The 22,268-nt window shown below is 36.9% G+C and overlaps 1 protein-coding gene across 2 annotated transcripts in view; it reads right to left on the minus strand.

The window, feature by feature from the left end:
- LOC145994688 (RAB6A-GEF complex partner protein 2) overlaps nucleotides 1-20,146 on the minus strand; it is a 35,325-nt gene extending 15,179 nt beyond the window's left edge. Inside the window, exons 1-5 of one of the 2 annotated variants that reach the window (XM_083130842.1) lie at nucleotides 19,713-20,146; nucleotides 4,691-4,818; nucleotides 2,368-2,475; nucleotides 1,522-1,671; nucleotides 545-657 (exon numbers count right to left, since the gene is read on the minus strand). In XM_083130842.1, coding sequence (XP_082986968.1) covers nucleotides 545-657; nucleotides 1,522-1,671; nucleotides 2,368-2,475; nucleotides 4,691-4,818; nucleotides 19,713-19,828 — 615 coding nt within the window. In that variant the 5' untranslated portion in view covers nucleotides 19,829-20,146. Of the gene's footprint in view, nucleotides 1-544; nucleotides 658-1,521; nucleotides 1,672-2,367; nucleotides 2,491-4,690; nucleotides 4,819-19,712 lie in introns of both variants that reach the window. The other variant, XM_083130841.1, reaches the window with a different exon arrangement.
- Between the last annotated feature and the right edge of the window lie 2,122 nt (nucleotides 20,147-22,268).

The raw sequence follows: 22,268 nt of genomic DNA on the forward strand, positions 1-22,268 counted from the left end.
ACGGATGAAGGACGTCAGCGAAAACTCACATGGTCGCGACTACAGCACTAAATCGGCAATATTTGCATTACGAATATGCCTCGTATTAAGAAAATTGCACAGAAAGAAAAAGTATATCTTGTAGTACCTTTGTTTTTATATTTCATAGATTTAAATACATGTACAACACCTTCACATAGATAAAATGTCAATCTTTTAAGGATGGCTACTTATCTACACACAAACTTGGGCAAATTGCTGCTATGATCAAACCTAGAATGGGCACTTTGAATCAACAACATCTCACACATAACTTAATATTACAATGCTATGCATCTTCATGCAATGACATTAAAAAGTAATTTGGGCAGTGTTGATCTGAAGTACGAACATCAAAGAACATATAAAGAATCTAAAGGAAATAATTGCCAGGGTAAATACTTGTTGTAATGATGAGATTTGGAAACTAGACTTATTTTTGCAAAATCTATGAATACACACACAGCTTTCATAAGTTGTGCATTCATGGATTTGCAGGATAATATCTGTAACTATGAAATAATACCTGTAAAATTTGTAAGGCAATGTCCAATGGGGTCTCCTTCTGTTGATTTTCTAGGAATGGATTACTTGGTGCTAGGTCTTCACTATCGCCATACAAACTAGCTTCTGTGAAACCTAAATATATAAGATAACATCAGAAAATTAATCACGAAACAACTTCAAAGCAATTTAACTATTGGATCCTCTCATATAATTATATAAATTAAATTAATTTTAAACATATATGAAGACCCAAAGTTTTATTGCAAAATATGAAATAACTTGATAACATAAAATGACTAAGTCAATTATTTTCAGCGTACCTCTTTCACCATTTCTATAGGAGTTGTTATGCGAATAGGTCTAGGCAAGTTGGATATACTGTCAACATTGACATACTGATACAACCATAAATTTGCTGATAAAGATTTTTTCATCTGATATTTTTTCCCTAGAGAATCTGTAAAGAACTTTCCTAGAATTCCACAATTGTGTTATTCTTTAATGGAAAAATTGAGCGCATTGATTCTAATACACACATTATTTCTGTAAGATAAAGTTCACTGAAGCATCTGAAAGAATACTCTGATTTAAAAATGCATTTAATAACATTAACATTTTTTAGAAATTTGATATTTCATGTCATGCATTATGAACATCGTAAAATTAACCAAGGCAACATTCACAACAAATAACTTCTGATTAGCAAAATGTTTGAATCAACCCAATGATTTCTGAACGTTGGAAATGTTATGAGCAAGACATGATACAAGGGTTTAAGGTATGGATAAAATTGGATCAAGTTTTTCTAACTTTTAACAATTTTTAACCATGCCATTCAAGGTTCATCAAAAATTTTTGGACAACCAAAAGAAGGCAGAAGTGTTGTCACTATTGTCTTAGTTCGTTTTACAATGGTTCCATCTACATTCAATGTAGACTTTAATATATGTCCCATAAACTATACAAAATAAATATAAATAAAACATATGTTCTTACCATTTAAAACTAGAACTCTAATGGGAACGCGAAGTAACTTGATTGGTGAGTTCACTCGTTGAGTTCCAATTGTTATTTTATAAGAATATTTTACAGCTTGGCCTCGGTAGGATGGTGGGGCTTCACTTGGCAATACTTCTCGATAAAGAACTGGAACAGAAAATATGCTTCACATTATTTGGCAATCCTCATGAAGAAAAAAAAAATGTATGCAATTACATTGGTCTTATAAACTGAAGAGTTAAAATGCAGTTTGCACTTGGATATCTATGTTCTTCTTAAAGGTTCACATAACCACTCTTTGTAGATGCAAACTAACATAATATGGTTATCTTAAGTGGTTTTTATATCTCATGTGACATTTCGTTCTTGTTTCACAGAACTTTCTCAACAAAAAATCAACACACACACAACTATACAGAAGCGTAGCGTGACTAGTCATGCAAGGTTGTGTGTGTGTGTGTTTGATAAAGTTTCTGGAAAACTGGAGGAAATGTTGCAGCAAAAAAAAAGCAACTTTAAATAACTGTATTATATTATTCTGCACTTTGCATAGAAGATTCTGAGAGCCTTTAAGTGTCAAATATCAATGAAGCAATGCAAGTCATATTGGGAGTTGTAGACTTCTAATCTCTTTTACATGTTAATTCTGAAACAATTTTAATTATGCAAATATATCATTACAAGTATTTCCCAATTTCATTACTATCCCTATTTTAACTTATGTCACAATAAGAAATGCAATTCAAGATTGCAAATTCAAAATAATAAAAGCAAGACATGACAATTGTTTATGATCTTGTAATTCCAATTTGTTAATGTGTATACTTAACTTGATTTACTTACATGATTTGCCTTCACCCATTGCCAGTCGAAGATCGCAAAACAGGATTTTGGGCTTAGTCGAGAGTACCACATGGCCCCGCTCTCCACGACATGGTGCAAAAGACGTGTCTGGAAGCAAACCAACTACTGGATTTCATCAGCAAATCAGTAACAAATTCTACAATTTTAAACTGTATGTTAATCATACATGAGCCAAATAATAAGTAAATTAAAAAGTTAAGAAAACTTGTCCGTTTATGTTGTCACAGAAATTCAGAATCTTTCTATGTAGACACCTGATAAGTCTTGGTATATTCTGGCCTCAGTCTCTTTGGAACATTTACTGACCACAACATTAGTGTATATTATAAGAAGTAAGGGGGAGAGGATGGATGTAAAAAGATATATATAAATATACACTAGTTAGAGTCCTGGCATGTATTTATCAGTATGATAAATATGCACTAAGAAAATAATGGAATTAATATCACCTTTTTACTCTGCAGAATGTAAAATGAAATGCTGAACCTCATTTGAGGATGTTTCAAGTGTGTTGAAGATTAAGGCAAATAATAACATTTCTAAATAAACATTTCAATAATATATCCTCCTCATTAATTTAGAATATCACAATTAGGATATGGTATTATAAGGCCTCATGACGGAAGGAAGGAAGGGAATGTAAAAAATGCTAATAATAATAAAAAGTACAAAAAGGAAACAAAAATATAACGTGGCACATATGACATATGAAAGTAATTTAATATGACATATGAAAGTAATTTAATGCCAACCTCCGTTGTGGAGTGGCTAGCACAGCGAACTACAATGCTAGGGGTTCCGGGTTCAAATCCCAGCATGGGCATGGGTGTTTGTGAGTGTCCCTTCATCAATTTCATCATATCATCACTCATCCACATCTTCACGATTAGCCAAAAAGTGGCAGAAAAGCAAAGTAAAATAAAACCAAATCAATCAAGAAAGTAATTTAAATATTTAATTTTTTAAAAAAAATTAGAAGAAACCATTTACGCCAAAAGGGGAGACATGTCTTACTTAGTATTCAAACCCAAAATTTGTACCAATCTAGGCCACACTACAGGAGTCAGATGTTCCTTAAAACCACTTTAAGTATTAAACAATGTAATTATCAGTTTTGCAATAAATATTATTTTTACTTCAAAAATAAAGTGCAAATATTTGGAGAAAATATTCAAATTCATTGATCAACCAAATGTAAATATTTGCAAAATCACCTGAAAACAACTTTCACTTTATATTCCACAAACTGACTGTAGTCTTTGGGAACTTCTACTCATTTTTAACTATAGTGTTGAAATTAACAAAACTGACACTTTTACGATTCACAAGAAGAAGTATAAAAAAAACTAAAGAAATTAGTCACCTTTTGTGACTTTTAAGATTATATAATTACAAGGCAATTGTAGTAGCCATTATGCTATTCAAAACACCTCAGTATCTTTTATTGCATTGTTCACATTAGTTCATGTACTGTATTACTTTTTTTCTTCAGTTTATTTATAGTGAGTTTCTGCCTCTTGGATTAACAGAGTTGACAACAATGAATTGGATGATGGGACAAACACAATGATACATCCATGCTTTACCAGGGATCGAATAGGAGACCTCTGCCAGTACAGCATGTTATGCTGACCACTTCCCACTTTAATATCTCTATTTTTCTGTGTGTAACACTAACACAACATTCTACAATGTATAAAACAAAAACAAACAAAAAAAACCATGTTACTGGAACTCACAAAAAAGTGCAACTTCCATATCCTGATGAATTTTACAAGGTGTACAAATGGATGGGGAAAAACAAAGATTTAGTGTTTTTTCACCTTTAAAACTCTGAGTTTTACAGTTATTTGCTCCTGAAAGAGGTTGCAGAAACTACCGCAAATGAATGTTGCAAACTGTTTGAGGTATTTTCATGTCATAAACCTTTCTGTACATGTAAAGTAAAAAGGAAATCTGGGCATGCAAAGGTAATGAACCCTAACTATGTACCATATTTCTGTTATTTAATGTCGCTTTTCTGCCACTTTCGGCTAATCACAACAATGAGGATAAGTGATGATTAGGTGAAATTGATAAGGTGACACTCTGATAGAACACCCATGAAATGATTCTAACCTGGGAACTTTGGTGGCGATGAAAAGCAAGTTGATCACTTAACATGGTAGGCCATTGAGCTGGCCCAAACCTAACGAGCTTACCCTATTCTAAACATAAAAGTGTTAGAAACACTGGCCCAAACTACTCGTGCAAGGATTTAGCAATTGGAAGTAGAGTGCACAAAAATGAAAATGCAACTTACCTGTGTTAGATGTTGCCATTTCCTCTATTGTTGCTGTTCCACTTTGTGGATACTTCACCTTTCCTTCATTTACAGTGCAGAGACAGTGAATTTGAGCACTAGCCCAGGCCAAGTTTTCAAATGCATCACTGGTAAAGAAAAAATAATAATAAAGAGCTTAGTCTTTAAATACACATCACATAATTTAAAAAAAAAAAACATTAAAGGGGATGTATAAGTTACATCAAACAAAAGTCTATCCACAAAATGTACTAATTATTCTTGAAAATGTCAACCTTTTCAACAACTACTGAGGCACTTTGAATTTGAATTAATGAACAAAAGTTTGTAATAGATTATATATTGGTAAACAAGGAAGTAAAGAATATACTGGACAATATTAAAGTAATACCCAGGGAGAATTTAGACAGTGACCACAGGGTACCAGTAAGAGATATGAGGAGATGGAAAATAAAAGATAGAAGGGCAGAACAAGAGAGAAGGATAAGAGAGTGGAAATTGAAGGATAAGATGATAAAAGAGAAATATCAAAAAATATTGCATACTAAAGTGCCAAGAGATGAACCCAAAGGAGTAGAAACAGAATGGATAAGATTTAAAATAGAATTAGTAGAGGCAGCCGAAAAGGTATGTGGAAGGATAAGCAATTAAAGAAAGAAGATAGAAACACCTGGTGGAATGAAGGAATTAGTGAGGCAGTGAAAAACAAAAATGATGCATTTAGAAAATGGTTTAAAGTAAAATCACATAATGCACAAAAAGAGCACATGGAAAACAAGAAAGAGGCAAGAACAGTAGTAAAGGAGGAAAGAATAAAGTGGATGGAAGAATGGGCCAAAGTGCTAGAAGAAGATGTAGATGGGAACAAGTATTGTATGGATTAGTGAGAGAAAGGAGAAGAGAAAGAGGAGACAACTGTAAGCTAAGGGATGAAAGGGGAAATGTTGTAGAAGAGGATGACGAAATAAGAAGAAAGTGGATAAAACATTTCGAGAAATTGCTGAACGTGAAAAAAATAAATGGACATGAAGAAGTGAAGGAAAAATAAAACAGGAAGGAAAAAATGAATCTCAAATGGAAAGAAGTGGAGGAAGCAGTAAGAGAATGAAGAGAGGTAGAGCACCTGAAATAGATGAAGTTCCACGATATTGGACAAAAGGACTAATAGTTCACATATTCACGAAAGGGGACAGAAAGGAATGCAAAAACTACAGAGGAATAACACTAATGTGCCACTCAGCAAAGGGGTATGAGAAAATATTAGAGAAAAAAATAAGGGATGTAACAGAGCTGCACATGAGGAACAGCATAGATTTTGAAGAGGCAGATCAACAGATCACCATAAGGCAAATACAGGAAAGGCACAATGAGTATGGAAATGATTTGATTATGGCATTCCTAGATATTTATTTATTTACTAGCTGATTACTCAGCGTTGCCCGGTGTTTAATGAATTCTAACTATAGCGTAAAATGTAACTAATTTTATTTACAGGCATTTAAAAGCACAGTATACAAATTATAAAGTAATATCTCTTACAAATTCACATATAAATTTAACAACAATTTATGAGCAACATGTTTAGTTCTATCTCCAAGAGAACTACGGATTCCACACAAAAGTCAGTCGTTTTACATGTCAGCACCTTGTCACCCCCACCCCTAGGGGTGCCAGAGGTGTCTTGGAGTTAAACGGCATTGGGAGTGTCACTAATCATCTTAGCGACCCCAAAAACTATGGATTCCACACTAATATCGGTCGTTTTACACATCACCCTCTTCCCACCCCCACTCCTAGGGGGTGCCAGAGGTGTTTTGGAGTTGAACAGCATTGGGAGTGTCACTATTGATCTTAGCGATCCCGAAAACTATGGATTTCACACTAACATCATGCATTTTCGAACATTTTTATGTCACCCCCTTCCCACCCCACATCTAGGGGTGCCAGGTGTGTCTTGGAGTTGAAAGGCATTGGAAGTGTCACTATTCATCTTAGCGACCCCGAAAACTATTGATTCCACACTAATGTCGGTCGTTTTACATGTCACCCACTTCCCACTCCCACCCCTAGGGGTTAGAGGGGTGTCCTGGAGTTGAACGGTATTGGGAGTGTCACTATTCATCTTAGCGACCCCGAAAACTATTGATTCCTCACTAATGTCGGTCGTTTTACATGTCACGCACTTCCCACTCCCACCCCTAGGGGTTAAAGGGGTGTCCTGGAGTTGAACGGTATTGGGAGTGTCACTATTCATCTTAGCGACTCCGAAAACTATTGATTCCTCACTAATATCGGTAGTTTTTGATTATTTTTACATGTCACCCCCACCCCTAGGGGTGCCAGGGGTGTCTCACCCCCACAGTATTCCTTTCCAGATTGTAAGTCATATATGTGCCAAATGTGGTCATCGTGAATGTCACCAATTAGCTTAGCGACTCCAAAAACTATAGATTCGACACTAATCTTGGTCATTTTTGACATTTTAATTTTCACCCCCTCTCACCCCCCATTCCGATAGGTGATGAACTTGAAGTGGAATGGCATCAGGAGTGTCACTATTCATCTTAGAGACACCGAAAACTATGAATTCCACACTAATATCGGTTGTTTTTAGATTATTTTTACATGTCACCCCCTTCCCCCAGGAGTGCCAGGGGTGTCTTACCCCCACAGTATTTCTTTCGAGATTGCAAGTGATATGTGTTCCAAGTTTGGTTGAAATCGCTCCAGGCGTTTGAAAGCTATGCCTGAACAAACATACACACATACATCCATTTTTATATATTAGATTTACATAAATGAACCCAACAGGCTGATGCCCAGTTAGAGAGTTCATGTTACAGGTTATCAAACATGCTTCAGTGAGCATTATTTGAGTGTTTTTGCATTACATTGTTTTTAAATTTCATATATGGCATACAAAATAAATCAATATTTTTGTTATGCTTTTCTAAGGCATTCTAGAGGACACTCATTCTCCAGATAGGAGATATTTTGACAATGTTTGTTAGTGCCCTATTCACAAAAAATGTTTGATGATTGGGTCGTGTCTTGTTGTTAGGAACTTGTATTTTAAATTGTGAGATTCAAAGAGGAGAGCGAAGTTTCCCATTAAATATTTTCCAGAGCAGTAGAAGGTTGCGGACTGTCCTTCGATCTTCAATCCTGTGTATTCGGAGCTCGTCAATTAGGTCAAATCTGGGATAAGTACCTTCAAGTTTGTATTTCATGTAACATTAACGTTTTCGATTGTACTCGCTCTATTTTTGTAGTCTGTACTATACTGTCAGTGTTCCATATAACAGACCCGAATTCAAGTTATGAGCATACTAAAGAGTTATATAATGCCTTAACACGTTCGCTGCTGGTGACGCACATGTGCGTCATTCGGGGCTGCAGCTGTGTGCCTTTGACGCACATGTGCATCATTCGCATATCCTTCTTCGAGTGCTTGCCCAACAGTGGCACTGCGAAGAAGGCTTTTAATTCTTTCATGGCACATTGCTTAAGGATTGTTTGAAATAACCTTTAGCTTGGTTTCTTTTTTGCGTCTCTCTTTTTGCATTGTTGAATGGAATACAACATAATTCGTTTTTGTTATTTTCTTACTCGTGTGTTGGTACATTGTTTGGCGGTAAAGAAGTTGTTTTCTTTTTCATTTTTGATTGTTAAAATGCAGCACCACAATTGTTATTGTTTACACCAATAGCTTTGGTCTGACACGATTGGCTAGAGAAGAAAAGTGAGCTACAATTTTGTTGCGTTTTATTCATCTGAGAGGAAATGGAGGACTCGGAAGGAATAAATGCTGGCCCTTCTCGCCCTAAAAGGCCAAGAAGAGAAAAAACATATACGAATCAAGATGATATTCTGGCGTCATTAGAAGAACTTCAACTAAGTGAACTAAGTGACAGCTGCAGTGAGTGGGAAGTAGAAAGTGAAAGTGGTAATAGTGATAATAGTGAGAGTGAAAGTGAGGATGTGATCATTGGCGATTTGCTTCATCACAACGCTGTAGCAGTTTCTAAGACAGGACATCCACAGTGGACAGATGGTCCTCCCAACATGAAAACATAACCATTTACTGGAAACCCTGGACTACAAATAAATTTACATTCAATGAAGCCTATTGATTTCTTTTATATATTTGCTAATGACGACTTCTTCAGTTTATTGGTAAAAGAAACAAATTATTATGCAGAAACCATTGTATCGCGGGGTACACGCATCTTGGATTGGAAACCGGTGACTAATTCTGAAATTAAGATTTTTCTAAGTCTTCTGCTGCACATGGGAAATGTTAAAATGCCACGACTACAAGATTACTGGAAGACTGACCCCCTATTTGAAATGACTTTCTTTATGTGCCATATGAGTAGAAATCGTTTCCTTCTTATCTTGAGGTGCTTTCATCTGGCTCACAATCAGACTGCAGACACTACTGACCGTCTATACAAAGTCAGACCTCTTATTGATTTCTTCAACCATGTCATGGACAATATATATTACCCAGAAAAGGAATTGGCACTGGATGAATCAATGATGTTGTGGAGAGGCTGCCTTGTTTTCCGCCAGTACATCAAAGGAAAAAGACATAAATATGGGATAAAAATTTATATGCTGACGGATTCAACAGGAATTGTCCTAAAAGTGCTGGTCTACACTGGGATGGCTGATGCTACAGGTGGGAAAGTCATGCAGGAAAAGTTGTTCTGAACTTGATGGAAGGAAAATTAAATGTAGGTCACTCTCTCTATATGGACAACTTTTACAATTGTTATGATCTGGCAAAAAATCTTCTCGATGAAGGTACGTACTGCACTGGAACAATTCGATCAAGTTCCACAAAAAATCCCCAAAAATGTGGTTCAGCTGTCTCTAAAAAAGAATGAGCATAAATGCCAATATTCAGATGGTGTAGCAATTGGGAAGTGGAGAGACAAAAGAGATGTAATGTACATTTCCACAGAATTTATGGAAGAAATGGTTGAAGTGCCGAAGGGAAAAGGAGGAACTATAAGTAAACCTAAAGCTATTGTATCCTACAATCAATACATGCGTGGCGTTGATTTTCAAGATCAAATGTTGTCGTACTATCCCTGCGAAAGGAAAACAATAAGATGGTACAAAAAAGTAGCTATTTACATGATCCAAATTATGGTTCACAATTCTCACATGTTGTACAACAAGTACTCAGGTGACAAAAAGAGCCTCTATGATTTTCGGCTGGACATTATTAGGCAACTGCTACCTGTAAATGATGCAAATGATGAGCCAACAAACAGAAAGAAGAAGAAGGAAAATGTCCATCTTCCATCAAAACTGCCAACTAATGAAAAGGGAAAGTGCCTGAGGAAAAGATGCAAAGTTTGCTATGAGAAGGGAACGAGAAAAGACACTGCTTTTTGTTGCTTAGAATGTCCAGGAAAACCAGGTCTCTGCATCGAACCTTGTTTCGCTCTGCACCATAAGTGAAATGAAAGTATGTGACCTTTTGAAATATATTAGTGATACGTTACAAGTAACGTAATGTAACAAGTACAAATGTGATGTTTATTTTATTACCGATTTTGTAACATCTATAAAGTAAAGAATCAATATAGCCATTTTTGTATTTTGCTCCATTATACAATAATACAATATGTATAAATATTTGTAACATGTATGTATAATAATAATAATGTTATTAAATTGAAATATAATAATTTTTCTTGTTATGAGGAACATGAATATTGTGAAAATAATGAGAAGAATGCAAAATAAAAATAACCTATATGAATAAAACATGATGCACTTGTGCATCATGCGGCACAGAGCAACACAAACTCATACTATATGCCGAGGATCCACATGTGCGTCATTGTAAAATTTACATGAAAATTGTAAATTTACAATGTATTTTATGAAAATCCATACAACTTATGCTTAATATGAGCAAAATTGCATAACAGCACAAACCGGCTCCTGACAAAGGTATGCAATTTTTTAGGTGGCAGCAAAAGTGTTAAGGCTTTAGGTGTCTCAAAAGCCTCTGACCATTCTAATAATGAACCCAATAAGTTTGTAAGCGTCACTTATTACTTTCTTAATATGGCGAGTGAAAGTTAGCTTGGAGTCAAAATAGATTTGTAAGTAATTAGACATTTATGATATTTTAAGATTGATATTAATATTATATTGAAAATTTAAGACCGTCCTTTGTTTAGAATAAGTAACGGAATAGCATTTTGCTGTATTCAAAGAAAGACCGTTGCATAAGCACCATGTACTCAATCTATTTATGTCTTGTTGTAAACAAACACAGTCTTCAATACTTTTTATTCTTTGGAAGAATTTTAGGTCATATGCAAATAACAGTTTCCTAGAATTAATCAAGTATTCTGGTAAGTCGTTGATTAATCAAAGAAATAGAAGAGGTCCTATGTTTGACCCTTGAGGTACTCCGGAACCTACTAGAAATTTGCTGGACGTGTGGCCTTTATACGAAATATATGGTTTTCTATTCATTAAGTACGACGCCATAAGTTTCCTGAGGGGAAGAGAAAAGTTGAAAGTGCCCAATTTACTTAGTAGTACATCATGATCTACAGTGTCAAAGGCTTTGGAAAAATCAGTATATATTACATCCACCTGCCCCTATCATCTAGTACTGTGCTTACGTAATGCAGTTTTTCACCAGTTTGTTTCTATTGAGCAGTTGGGCAGAAAGCTATACTGGAATTCAGATAAAGTTTCCTTGACATGGTTATATATGTGGCAATATAAGATTTCCTCAAATATTTTAGCAGAGGCAGATAGAAGAGCTATCGGACGATGGTGTTGTATGTTTCTGTTCTCCAAGGATTTCGGTACTGGACATACAGCCGTAATTTTCCACCATTCGGGAAACTGCATACGAGATAAAATCTCATTGTAGATAATAGAGTGGATTTTTAAATGTCTACACATCCTTAATTGTTTCACAGCTGCTTCAATTTCAGTCATACTGATCATCTGAATGTTGAGTGAATCTAACGTTTTGAACTCTGTGTGCCCCGCCATGATTTTGAGGTTGTACTTTGCCATATTGTTTGCGTACACAGATTGAAAGTATTTCGCAAATTCTTCAATGATGGTATTCAGATATAAAAAAAAGGCATACGATAGCATGGACAGAACAAAGATTTGGAAGGTTCTAAGAGAGAAAGGAGTCGAGGAAGAGATAGTGTGTAGAGTTCAGACCACATACACGGACAACCAGAGCTGTGTAAAGACACCATGGGAAGAACGGAGTGGTTCAGTATAATTGATTGATTGATTGATTTGCTTTTTTTACTTTGCTTATTGTGACACTTTTGATTAATTTCTGAAGATTGGGATGAATGATGATATGATGAAATTGATGAATGGACACTCGCAAACATCCATGCCAGGATTCGAAACCGGGACCCCAGGCATCGTAGCACAATGTGCTAACCACTGCACCATGGGGGCCGCCTGGTTCAGTATAAGAAATGGACTAAAACAGGAAAGTGCTCTCTCCCCCACTGCTCTTCATAATTACAATGGATGCAAATAACGAAGAGGTGGGGAGAAGATAGGGCAAAAGAGATGAAGGCCCTGTTGTTCGCTGATGACTTAGTAATATGGGGAAACAAGGAAGAAGCTTGATAGTTGGAATGAGGAAATCAGAAGAGCTGGAGTGAAATTCAGTGCAGAAAAGCGGGAGGTGTTAATAGCAACAAGAAACAAACCCAGAAATGTACCAAGAATAAAGATGGGCATGGAAGAGCTGAGGGTAGTGGAGAGTTTCAAATATCTAGGAAGCATAATTCAAGTGGAAGAATAGATGAGGAGGTAAACAGAAGTACAAATGGGTGGTGGACTATATCAAAGCGTTTGAAGATTAATATGGATCAGGGATGTACCTATGAAATGCAAGAAGGTAATATATAACATATATTGTGTGCCAATGATCATGTATGGAGCAGAGACTTGGGACATTGACAGAGGGAGACAAAAGAAAAATGCAGGCAGTGGAGATGACATTTTTAAGGAGTATATTTTGTAGAAGGGATAGAATAAGGAATGAGGAGATCTGACAGACAGTGGGGGTGGTGAATCTTCAGGACAGAAAAGATCAGGCACAGATGAGATGGTTTGGACACATGAAGAGGATCGATGCAGAAAGAAGCTTACAATGCACAAGGAGTGGGAATGAGGCCATGGGGGAGACCAAGATATCAGTGAAAAAAGCAGATAGTGGAGAGTGTTAGAATAGGACAAGATTGGAACACAGTGGAAAGAGAGGAATGGTGGAAGACCAGAAAAAAATGGAAAGGCTTGACTTCTATGCTGAGCCAGCCAGAGGCAGGAAACGACGAAGGATTGTGATGATGACACATTTCATAATTACTGACCCCTGTATTTACACTTTGCTGCTCTTATGACCAGAGGGCTGCATATCGGTCAGAATCGCTTACTAGGCCCGCCTGGCTGGTCGGGCGGGCGAGTAAAACTATATACCTGAGTTTTGACCCGTCAAGCATCGAAAGCCCACGGGTAACTGGAAGGCCTTGCAAGACGAAGCTCGCTTATCTTCAGCGAACGCTCATTCCGGTTTTGCACCGTCTCCAGATACATGAGTCACGCAGTCACCATTGCCAACTTTTAGATTCTAAACTGTTCTAGGAGAACTTAAAATGTTCATCACTTTTATCAATTTGAAATTGCAGACATTTATTCCTTGCTAGAAAACATTTGTATCACTCACACCCAGTGGCGGCGATTGGGTTCCAAAACTAAGGGGCCAAGGTGCAAAAGTGGGGGGGGGGGCAAGGACAGTTTAATTTCCCTTGATACATGAGGTTAGAGTGGTGCAAAAGTTTCAAAAAGTCGGGGGGGGGGGAGGCAACTGCACTCTCTCGGCCCCGCCTCTAATTGCCGCCACTGCTGACACCTGTAAAGGAGTACGAACCAAGTTTTGTAAAAAGTGCCATCGTAAATATTTTGGACTTTGTGTTACTGGTGGTTGTTCTACATTATACTTTTGCGGGGGGGGGGGGGGTGCTCCCCTATAGCGCAGTGGTAGTGTCGTCGCCTTGTAATCAAGGGGTACCGGGTTCGATACCCGGTGGAGGCACATGGTGGTTCGGATCCCACTTTAAACTGTAGGTCCAGTCCCGATTAGCCTTATTGTGCATAAATTGACCAAATAAATGAATCAATCAATCAAACAGATTTTCTCTCTGGTGTAATTTTGCCAATGCTGATATCTACAAATTTCTTGTGTACATTATTCTGTAATTTTATTTAAAGTGATTTCAATAAGTGATTTTTTTAAAAATAGAATTCCCCAATTTAAATTTTGATTTAAATCAAACCACCTTGCTTAACAGAAAGCTGGCTTCTGGGCAGCGAATGATACTTTTACATTAGATCTTGTCCTTTCTCGTTCAAGAGTGAGATTACTGAGTCCGGTAAATTTGGGCTGAATCATGCCATTCGACACTACCTTCCAGAAGTTTTTCCTAAGTTTCAATTTTGAGAAAGTTCCTTTTTCGTGGTTGTTACTTGAAGAGTACGAAAAAAACAGAAGGCGGTACAGGATACAGAGAACACTGGAAGCTAGTGTAGAGCTATCAGGAGAATAAACTTTGCCAAAGCACTTGATTTCAGATTTAAGCACATTCCTGATATTCCTTTATCAGGATATTCTGAAGATAAATCATCTTCGTGCCCGTTACAGAGGGCAATAGCTGCATGTGTAGGAAGGAAGGAAGAACTACAAATATTATCCATGCCCTTCCTCAGTTTAAAACACCGGAAGCATTTAAATGTCCCATACTTTGCTCCGTGGCAGCTTGAGGTGCTTTATCATTAACATATTAAAATCGTGTAGGCTATGCAAGGTCACGAGACAGAAGAAAAGCCTAGACAAAGCGCTTTCTATTCAAGAAAATAATAATTGGATAAAATTGTCCAAGCAATTTTTGCGTTAATGTTTCACATGAGAAATGAGAATTGTTTTGACTTTTTTGGGACCCCTTAAGCTTAGAGCTCCCGCCCGCCTCTGATTTGACGTATTCATTCAAATTATAATGTTAAACTAGAATATAAAGCCAGATAAAAAAGTTTTAATTTTATTGCACAAAAAAATTAGCCTTTTCTATCTTTCTCACTTCCATTTATTACGTTTTTCGTATCAACCTCATAGCACGTGAGGCCCCTATATGCGCGAGGCCCAGGGTGGTCGCCCACTTCGCTCACCCCTTGCTACGCCAATGGTTATACAACCTCAAGGCACCTGCGCCTAGCAGAAATTCAAATATTTCCATGCGTAGTGAAATATAATGGCCGTTGGCAACACTGACAGTAGTGCTCGCCGTCTACCTGCAAGAACTACATCGAGTCTCACGGGTCTTCTTAAGACCCGGGTAATAGAAAAACCTGGCAGGCATTGATGCCTGTGCACAACTGTGACGTGAAGCTCCCTTGCGCGATTTCGAACACCTGGGCTTGACGTGCGTGTTGCATATTATTGTAGACGCGCCTCCTCGCAGACGGGTTTTTTCCGGGTCTTGTGCAGGTCTCTACTTATGACTGCACAAGTACAAAAAGGTACTCACCTTGCCATGCCATAATAATAAGAAGTAAGTATTGTATCTTGTTTAATTGAGGAATGTCCTCCTTCTGATTCATTATTTTTTTAAAAATGTTCTAGTATGTGTTCAGAAATTGCAAAATCAGATGAAATTTTAAAAAGTTCAAAATTCATTTTTCAAGTGTATAAATCAAAGATTTACTTTCTATTTTACGTAACTAGTTAATGATATTGTTTTGGTCTCTCTCTTCCTTTCAATGGCACTCAGAAGCTGACTGGTCAAGTGTATCTCATTCTGATTTGGATCATTCAATACAAAATGGTCCACAATAAGAGAAAATGATGGCTTGTCCATATTCACAAGAAATATCTTAAATACAAGTTTTGCACTACAATATCTGACTTACAAAATTCACGATTACATAAAACTGCTAATTTATTATTCTTTGGGTAAATACAGAGTACTCCCCACACCTCAATTTCATGTATATATGTATTATACTGCTTAGATTTCATGGAGCCCACTGTATCCCTCAAGAATTTTTTTTTGACAGACTTTGATGATTTACGTAATAGAAAATTGGTTCCAGTATGGGGAAAACAGAAATAAAGGAGATATTTCATCCCAAAATATGGTTCGCATAAGTAAAAACCTGCCATGTCAGAGTACTTTTCCAGCTTTTTATTAGTAAAAACCATTTGTATGCACATTCAAACAGCAAAAGAACACATCAGAAATTGATATCAGCTGCAAACCTAACATAACAACATAAAGTTACAGCTGCTGTGGAATGTCATGTTGGGTGCTATGTTCACTTGTACAAAGCTCACTGAACTGTTTTGCTTCAAGGTAAGGTAACAGATGTATTTAACTTCACAATAACACATTTCCACGAGCTAAAAACAACTGAAAACATTCATAAACAACATAATCTTTATAAACCTTGCAAAATATTGGGGTTCATGTGGTATCTTGAAAGGTTTTGTTGCATAATTTATGAAGAATATTTATGTGAAAGAATGAAATTGTGATTGAAGGGACAGAAAAACAATTTAACACATTTTTAACTGATATAATTTGTGACAAAACTCTGTTATTTTGGCTGTCCTTGATCCTCTGTACCCCTGCTGGAGAGTTACTATCAGTATTTCCAATCTTTCATTTGGACTAAGGCACAACTGAACATCACTTTGTATGCCTGTGCAGTACATGTTGATGTGGCATTTAGAGTGCAGTGAAATAATTTGTATCCTGTGTTACCAAATTAAGTAATGCTGCAGCAATATTGTAAGTTGTGCATACATAAACACAGTGCTTTTTTTCTCTGATGGTACGACATAGCCATACTGACATCTTTTTATAAGTGACTATTAATGAGCATACCATAATGTTTTGGTTTTTATGAGAAATGCAAGAAGAAATCAATTTGAAGAGTACCAGAACTCCCCCCCCCCTTTCCAAAAGCACTGGAAATGTAGTTGTGTAATACTTTTGTTGCTAATTGTGCAAGTTATATTGACATGGTGGCTGAACGACACTTTTCTGGAAACATACTATGAAAAAATATATTTACATAAATATTAAAAAATCCATCATGGTACAATACATGAACATTATCTGCGAGATCATGTGAACTGTGAAATCAGGGGTCAATTTTTTTAAAAAATTGGCAGTCATTTTGGTAACAGTTCGTTATATTGGATGCACATTTCTTCATTTTTACAGAAGAAACTACTTACAGAAATGAGTTTCTCTAAGGTTTGCAACGTTCGTCCTGGTATTTTTACATTGTGGAATCAAATTGACCAGGAAATCATGTATTTTTCAAGAGAAATATCTCACAGACGCACAAGTGCCATTGGTATCGCTACGTGAACCAGATGCTGCATATGTTTGATGATGTAACCCCCTGTCAGTGTTTCCAACCCTTTTTTTTTAACTATGCTTGCCTAACCTAACCAAACCTAACCTTATCGGAAATGGTTCGTGGGGCTATCCGTCAGCTACCCATGCATAATGTACAATTTTCACACGTGACGAACACGATAGTAGGTATTTTTCGATGAAGAAGGTTGGAAACACTGCATACCTACAATGTTAGTCAACCTCTGCCTGCCATAGTGTGTGTTACGGAAGCGAAAAATTGTGTTTGTTTTCATGTAAAAAGCATAATGGCACCTTGAACTATGTTCAGCAATACACAATTGGTAAGTACGAACCATGCAAAACACAAAATATCCGGGAACAACTTAAGATGACCAGACCCCTCTCCGATTTTCTTCAAACTTGGCATACTCACTAATTGAGGCCTCCTAATCACGAATCTGAAGTTAAAAGTTGTCGGAAACGTCTACAAATTGCAAAATAAGTTAAAATAAGACGTTAGTTTTCAGAATGGAAACCGTCGATTTTGCAAAATTTTTTGATTCACAAGGAAATATATATATTCCTCATACTACCACGACACCAAATTTTGGTAAAAGTCAAATCCACATAGCTATGTGAATTCAAGTTTCGGTAAATGTCTGTTATATCGGAGACAATTTCTTCATTTTTACAGAAGAAACTACTTACGGAAATGAGTTTCTGTAGCATTTTGAAAGTTCGTGGAGGTATTTTTTCACTGTAGAATGCTGCACAACAAGAAATAAGCACTTTTTGATATAATAAACTTGCATTTTGTGAAAAGCGACAACATTATGCCGTTGCTTCAATTATGTACCTGCAGATGGTGCGAGCGTCGAAAGTCACGTGGTGTCACCAGTGTTTCCAAACGTGCCTTTTTTTTAACTATGCTTACCTAACCTTGCCAGAAATGGTCCGTGGGGCTATCGTGAATGTTCTTTTGGGCTATCTGTCAATGGTTTTTGGGGCTATCCATCAATGGTTTTTGGGGCTATCCGTCAGTGGTTCGTGGGGCTATCGTGAATGGTTTTTGGGGCTATCCGTCAATGGTTTGTGGGGCTATCGTGAATAGTTTTTTGGGGTTATCCGTCAATGGTTTGTGATGACATAATGAACACGAAAGTAGGTATTTTTCAGTGAGGAAGGTTGAAACACTGCATACCCACTCCAAATCGACAAAACACAAGCACGACGCGTGATGATCCATGACGAGTGCACGCCATATTGTCTGTTACCCAAACGGAACAAGGAATACAAATAATGACTCGTAATATGAAAAGTTGACACTATTTTATGGAAAAAGGCATAACTTCACCTTAAAGAATCTTCCGCAATGCAGAATAGGTAAGTATCAATGCTAAAATTAACGAAATAAACGAGTGAGAGTAGTTCGGGCGATATTGCATATTTACCAGGTTGGGTGAGGTAAGCATAGTTAAAAAAGGCACATTTGGAAACACTGGCGAGACTGCATGCCTTTCGACGCTCGCGCCATCTGCAGGTACATAATGGAAACAACGGCATAATGTTGTAGCTTTGCACAAAATGCAAGTTTATTATATCAAAAGTGCTTATTTCTTGTTTTGCAGCATTCTACGATGAGAAAATACCTCCACGAACTTTCAAAATGCTACACAAACTCATTTCCGTAAATTTCTCGTATTGGACAAACGGATTTCTTCAAATTTACAGGAGAAATTACTTACCGAATGCAGTTTCTTTATACTTGTGGAAGTTCGAGGAAGTGTTATCTCGCATCGTTCATTGAATTTTGCCGGTAAATCATCTATTTTTCGATATAAATGTGTGACCGATGCACGAAAGCTCTTGCATCCATTTACTTCCAGGTGGATGTAGCCTGTGTGTGATGATGTAATTCCGGTCAGTGTTTCCAAACACGTGTTTTTGTAACTGAAGTAGGTATGTTTCCGCAAATGGTTTGTGGGGATATGCAAGAATGGTGTGTGGGGCTACACATATTTTTTTCGAAACCAATTTTTAACTATTGTAACCTATACGTGACCCTACCTAACCTAACCTTACCGGAAATGGTTCGTGGGGATGTGTAGGTATTCTTGGGTGCAGTGGGGTGGAAACACTGCATGCCGAGTACGGTAGTGAAACTGTGACTGCCAATTTGCGTGTTGCCGAAGGCAAAAAGGAACGAAGAAAACTTACTCGATATGTCACAAATAGAGCTTATTTCCGTGAAATAAGCGAAATGCCACCTTCAGCAATGTTTCTCAATGAAGAACACGTAAGTACGAATATTCAAATTAAATGAACTAGCAAATTCCGATACGAGAAATTTACCGTAGTGGTTTCTGTAAAAATGAAGAAATGTGTCTCCGATATAACGAACTGTTACCAAAAAAATTAATATAGCCTACGACAAAGTTAAAGGATTGGATTTCAGATACCAGAAAGTATGAGCACTTTTATGCACTTGTATATAAGTTTTGTATTAACGACGTTATGCTAGAGGATAATAAACAATAGGCCCATAAAGTTTAAGGAACTTATTTTTTATGTACCTGTTACTTTGAGATCTTGAACGATATGATGGATTACGAAACGTAATACAACACTCTACAGTTTCTCCGGCTAAATACACTGGTCCTCGCACTAACTTTGCCGTAACTTCGATCATCTTGAATAGATTATGAAAGATTCTCGCCAATTATTTTACTTCCGTAACCATTGCAAGTGATCACCCACAAATTGACACAGATATAATCACAATAATCACAGGAACGTACAGTCTTACGGAACAGATCTTTCAGTATGCATACTGATAATATGTAAAAATAAGATACAAAACATGTAGTAAGAACGCCTTCAGGTCATTACACAAGTTAAAAATCTTGTCAGGGAACACAATTCACATACACAAACAAGTGACCTAAAATTTACGTCTGCTTCTACATTTGTGTCAGTGTTGTCAACTAACGAGGACGTGAAACATCGCTACGAATCCCGGAATATAGAAGTATTTTAGGAAGAGCATTCCGAGACACGGCGCTCTCCCATTGGCCAGGAGCCGCAACGAGCTCTGACGTGACCATAGCATAGGACGTGACCAAGGGGATCTGTCAAGTGCAGAGGCTCGCGTAGCAATGTAAGCTTAAGGGAAATATTTTAATTTTTAATTGTCCATATTTTGGTTCTATTAACCATTTGCAGTAGAATAATAAGCAAAACGCAAGGAATAAGACCTAGGCAATAATATGAAGAAGATTACAGCACGCAATTACAATAAATGGCGTTATACAAATCAAGCAAAAAACACACCTGTGCTGTATCTGAAATTTTCTCAATAAATAAATAAATAATCACGACTATCCTCTTACATCACTGCTACATTGAAATCTGAAGTTGCGTATGGGTAAATAAATACAATTTTTACGTATTAAATATTTCGCTACCACACCAATACTTATTATCCTTCATACCTTCAAATTTTCACAGATGTTTGTTATTTATAATGTGTTCATAATAATTTATATATCTAGTATACGTAGGATGTCGTTGTCGTTATATGACGTCGCTTATCTACGTTTTTAGGGTAACCGCAACAATAAAAATGAATGATAAATTTGATGGGAGCGTAGGCTAGATGAGTGTGGCAAGCACTGGTGTACGCAGGGGGGGGGGGGTTAAGGGGCTGCAGCCCACCGAAACTCTTAGAAAATATAAAAATCAAATGAAGACAGTAATGAAGTAAAAAAAAAAGACCTTAAAATGACCCCCGATAACTATTCTTGTGTTTGAATAACTTTTAAAACGAAGGGTTAAAATGGTAATTGGAGCTCGTATCTAATGAAAATAGAACAGCGACAACGGGATATCAGCGAAATTGATTTTCGGCGATACATTCTATGAACCAGTCTCATTCTGTTCAGTAAAGATTAGATTCGTGGCACTGAACCCGCGTTCACATTCAGCTGTAAATAATGGTACAATTCGTAATTGAATTAACATAATCCTTGAGTGAGGTGGAAATGGGTTTTTGATTATTTTTTTTTTTGTAGATGTGAAAATCTTTAACTAGTAATGCACACATGCTTTCGCTTACATTAAAGTTTACACTATGGTAAAATTGTAGAAATATTCTACCTAAACTGATTTGTGTTTAAAAAACCGTAACATCAAAATATGTTTTTTAGAAATTAATAAATAAATAATAAATGGATAAAATGCAATGTCGTGGGAAAGCGTAATCCCTTAATAAATTCAAAGAAACTCGTGTCAGCTGGATGGCGAATCTGGTCAACCGCGTGTTCGACTTTGAATCCCGTCACTGAAGTTCCCGACTTCGAGTCACGTCATGATGTTCTTTGTGCCTGCCCTTTCATCAATTTCATGTGAACATCACTCATCGCCGCGATTAACCAAAAGTGGTAAAAAAGCGACGTCAAATAACAAATAACAGTTGGGCTGAAAAGTTCGTAAGCTAACATAGTAAAAAATATTTTTTTGACCAAATTCGATTTTATTATTCAATATAGTTGCCTTCGAGGGCGATACAACGATTATAGAGGTCATACAATTTTTCGATGCCATTTTTATAGTACGATTTCTCTTTAGCCTCAAAATAGGCCTCAGTTTCGGCGATTACCTCTTCATCAGTGCTAAATTTCTTTCCAGCGAGCATTCTTTTAGGGTCTGCAAACAGGAAAAAGTCACTGGGGGCCAGATCTGGAGAATATGGTGGATAGGGAAGCAATTTTATTACGGTTGAATATCGCTAAACATTGCTCCGAATCATCAAAACGTTGTTGCTTTTGATCGATTGTGAGCACGCGCGGCACCCATTTTGCACACAGCTTTCGCATGTTCAAATATTCATGCACAATATGTCCAACACGTTCCTTTGATATTTTTAAAGTCTCAGCTATCTCGATCAACTTCACTTTACGATCATTTAAAATTATTTTGTGGACTTTTTTGATGTTTTCGTCGGTAACAGCCGCTTTGGGGCGTCCACTGCATGCATCGTCTTCGATGCTCATTTCGCCTCGTTTAAATTTAGCAAACCACTTCTCAACGGTTGATTTTCCTGATGCAGAGTCCGAATAATGTTTATCAAG

The sequence above is a fragment of the Lepisma saccharinum genome, chromosome 11, assembly GCF_977018435.1.
Source record: "Lepisma saccharinum chromosome 11, izLepSacc3.1, whole genome shotgun sequence".
Lineage (NCBI taxonomy): Eukaryota > Metazoa > Arthropoda > Insecta > Zygentoma > Lepismatidae > Lepisma > Lepisma saccharinum.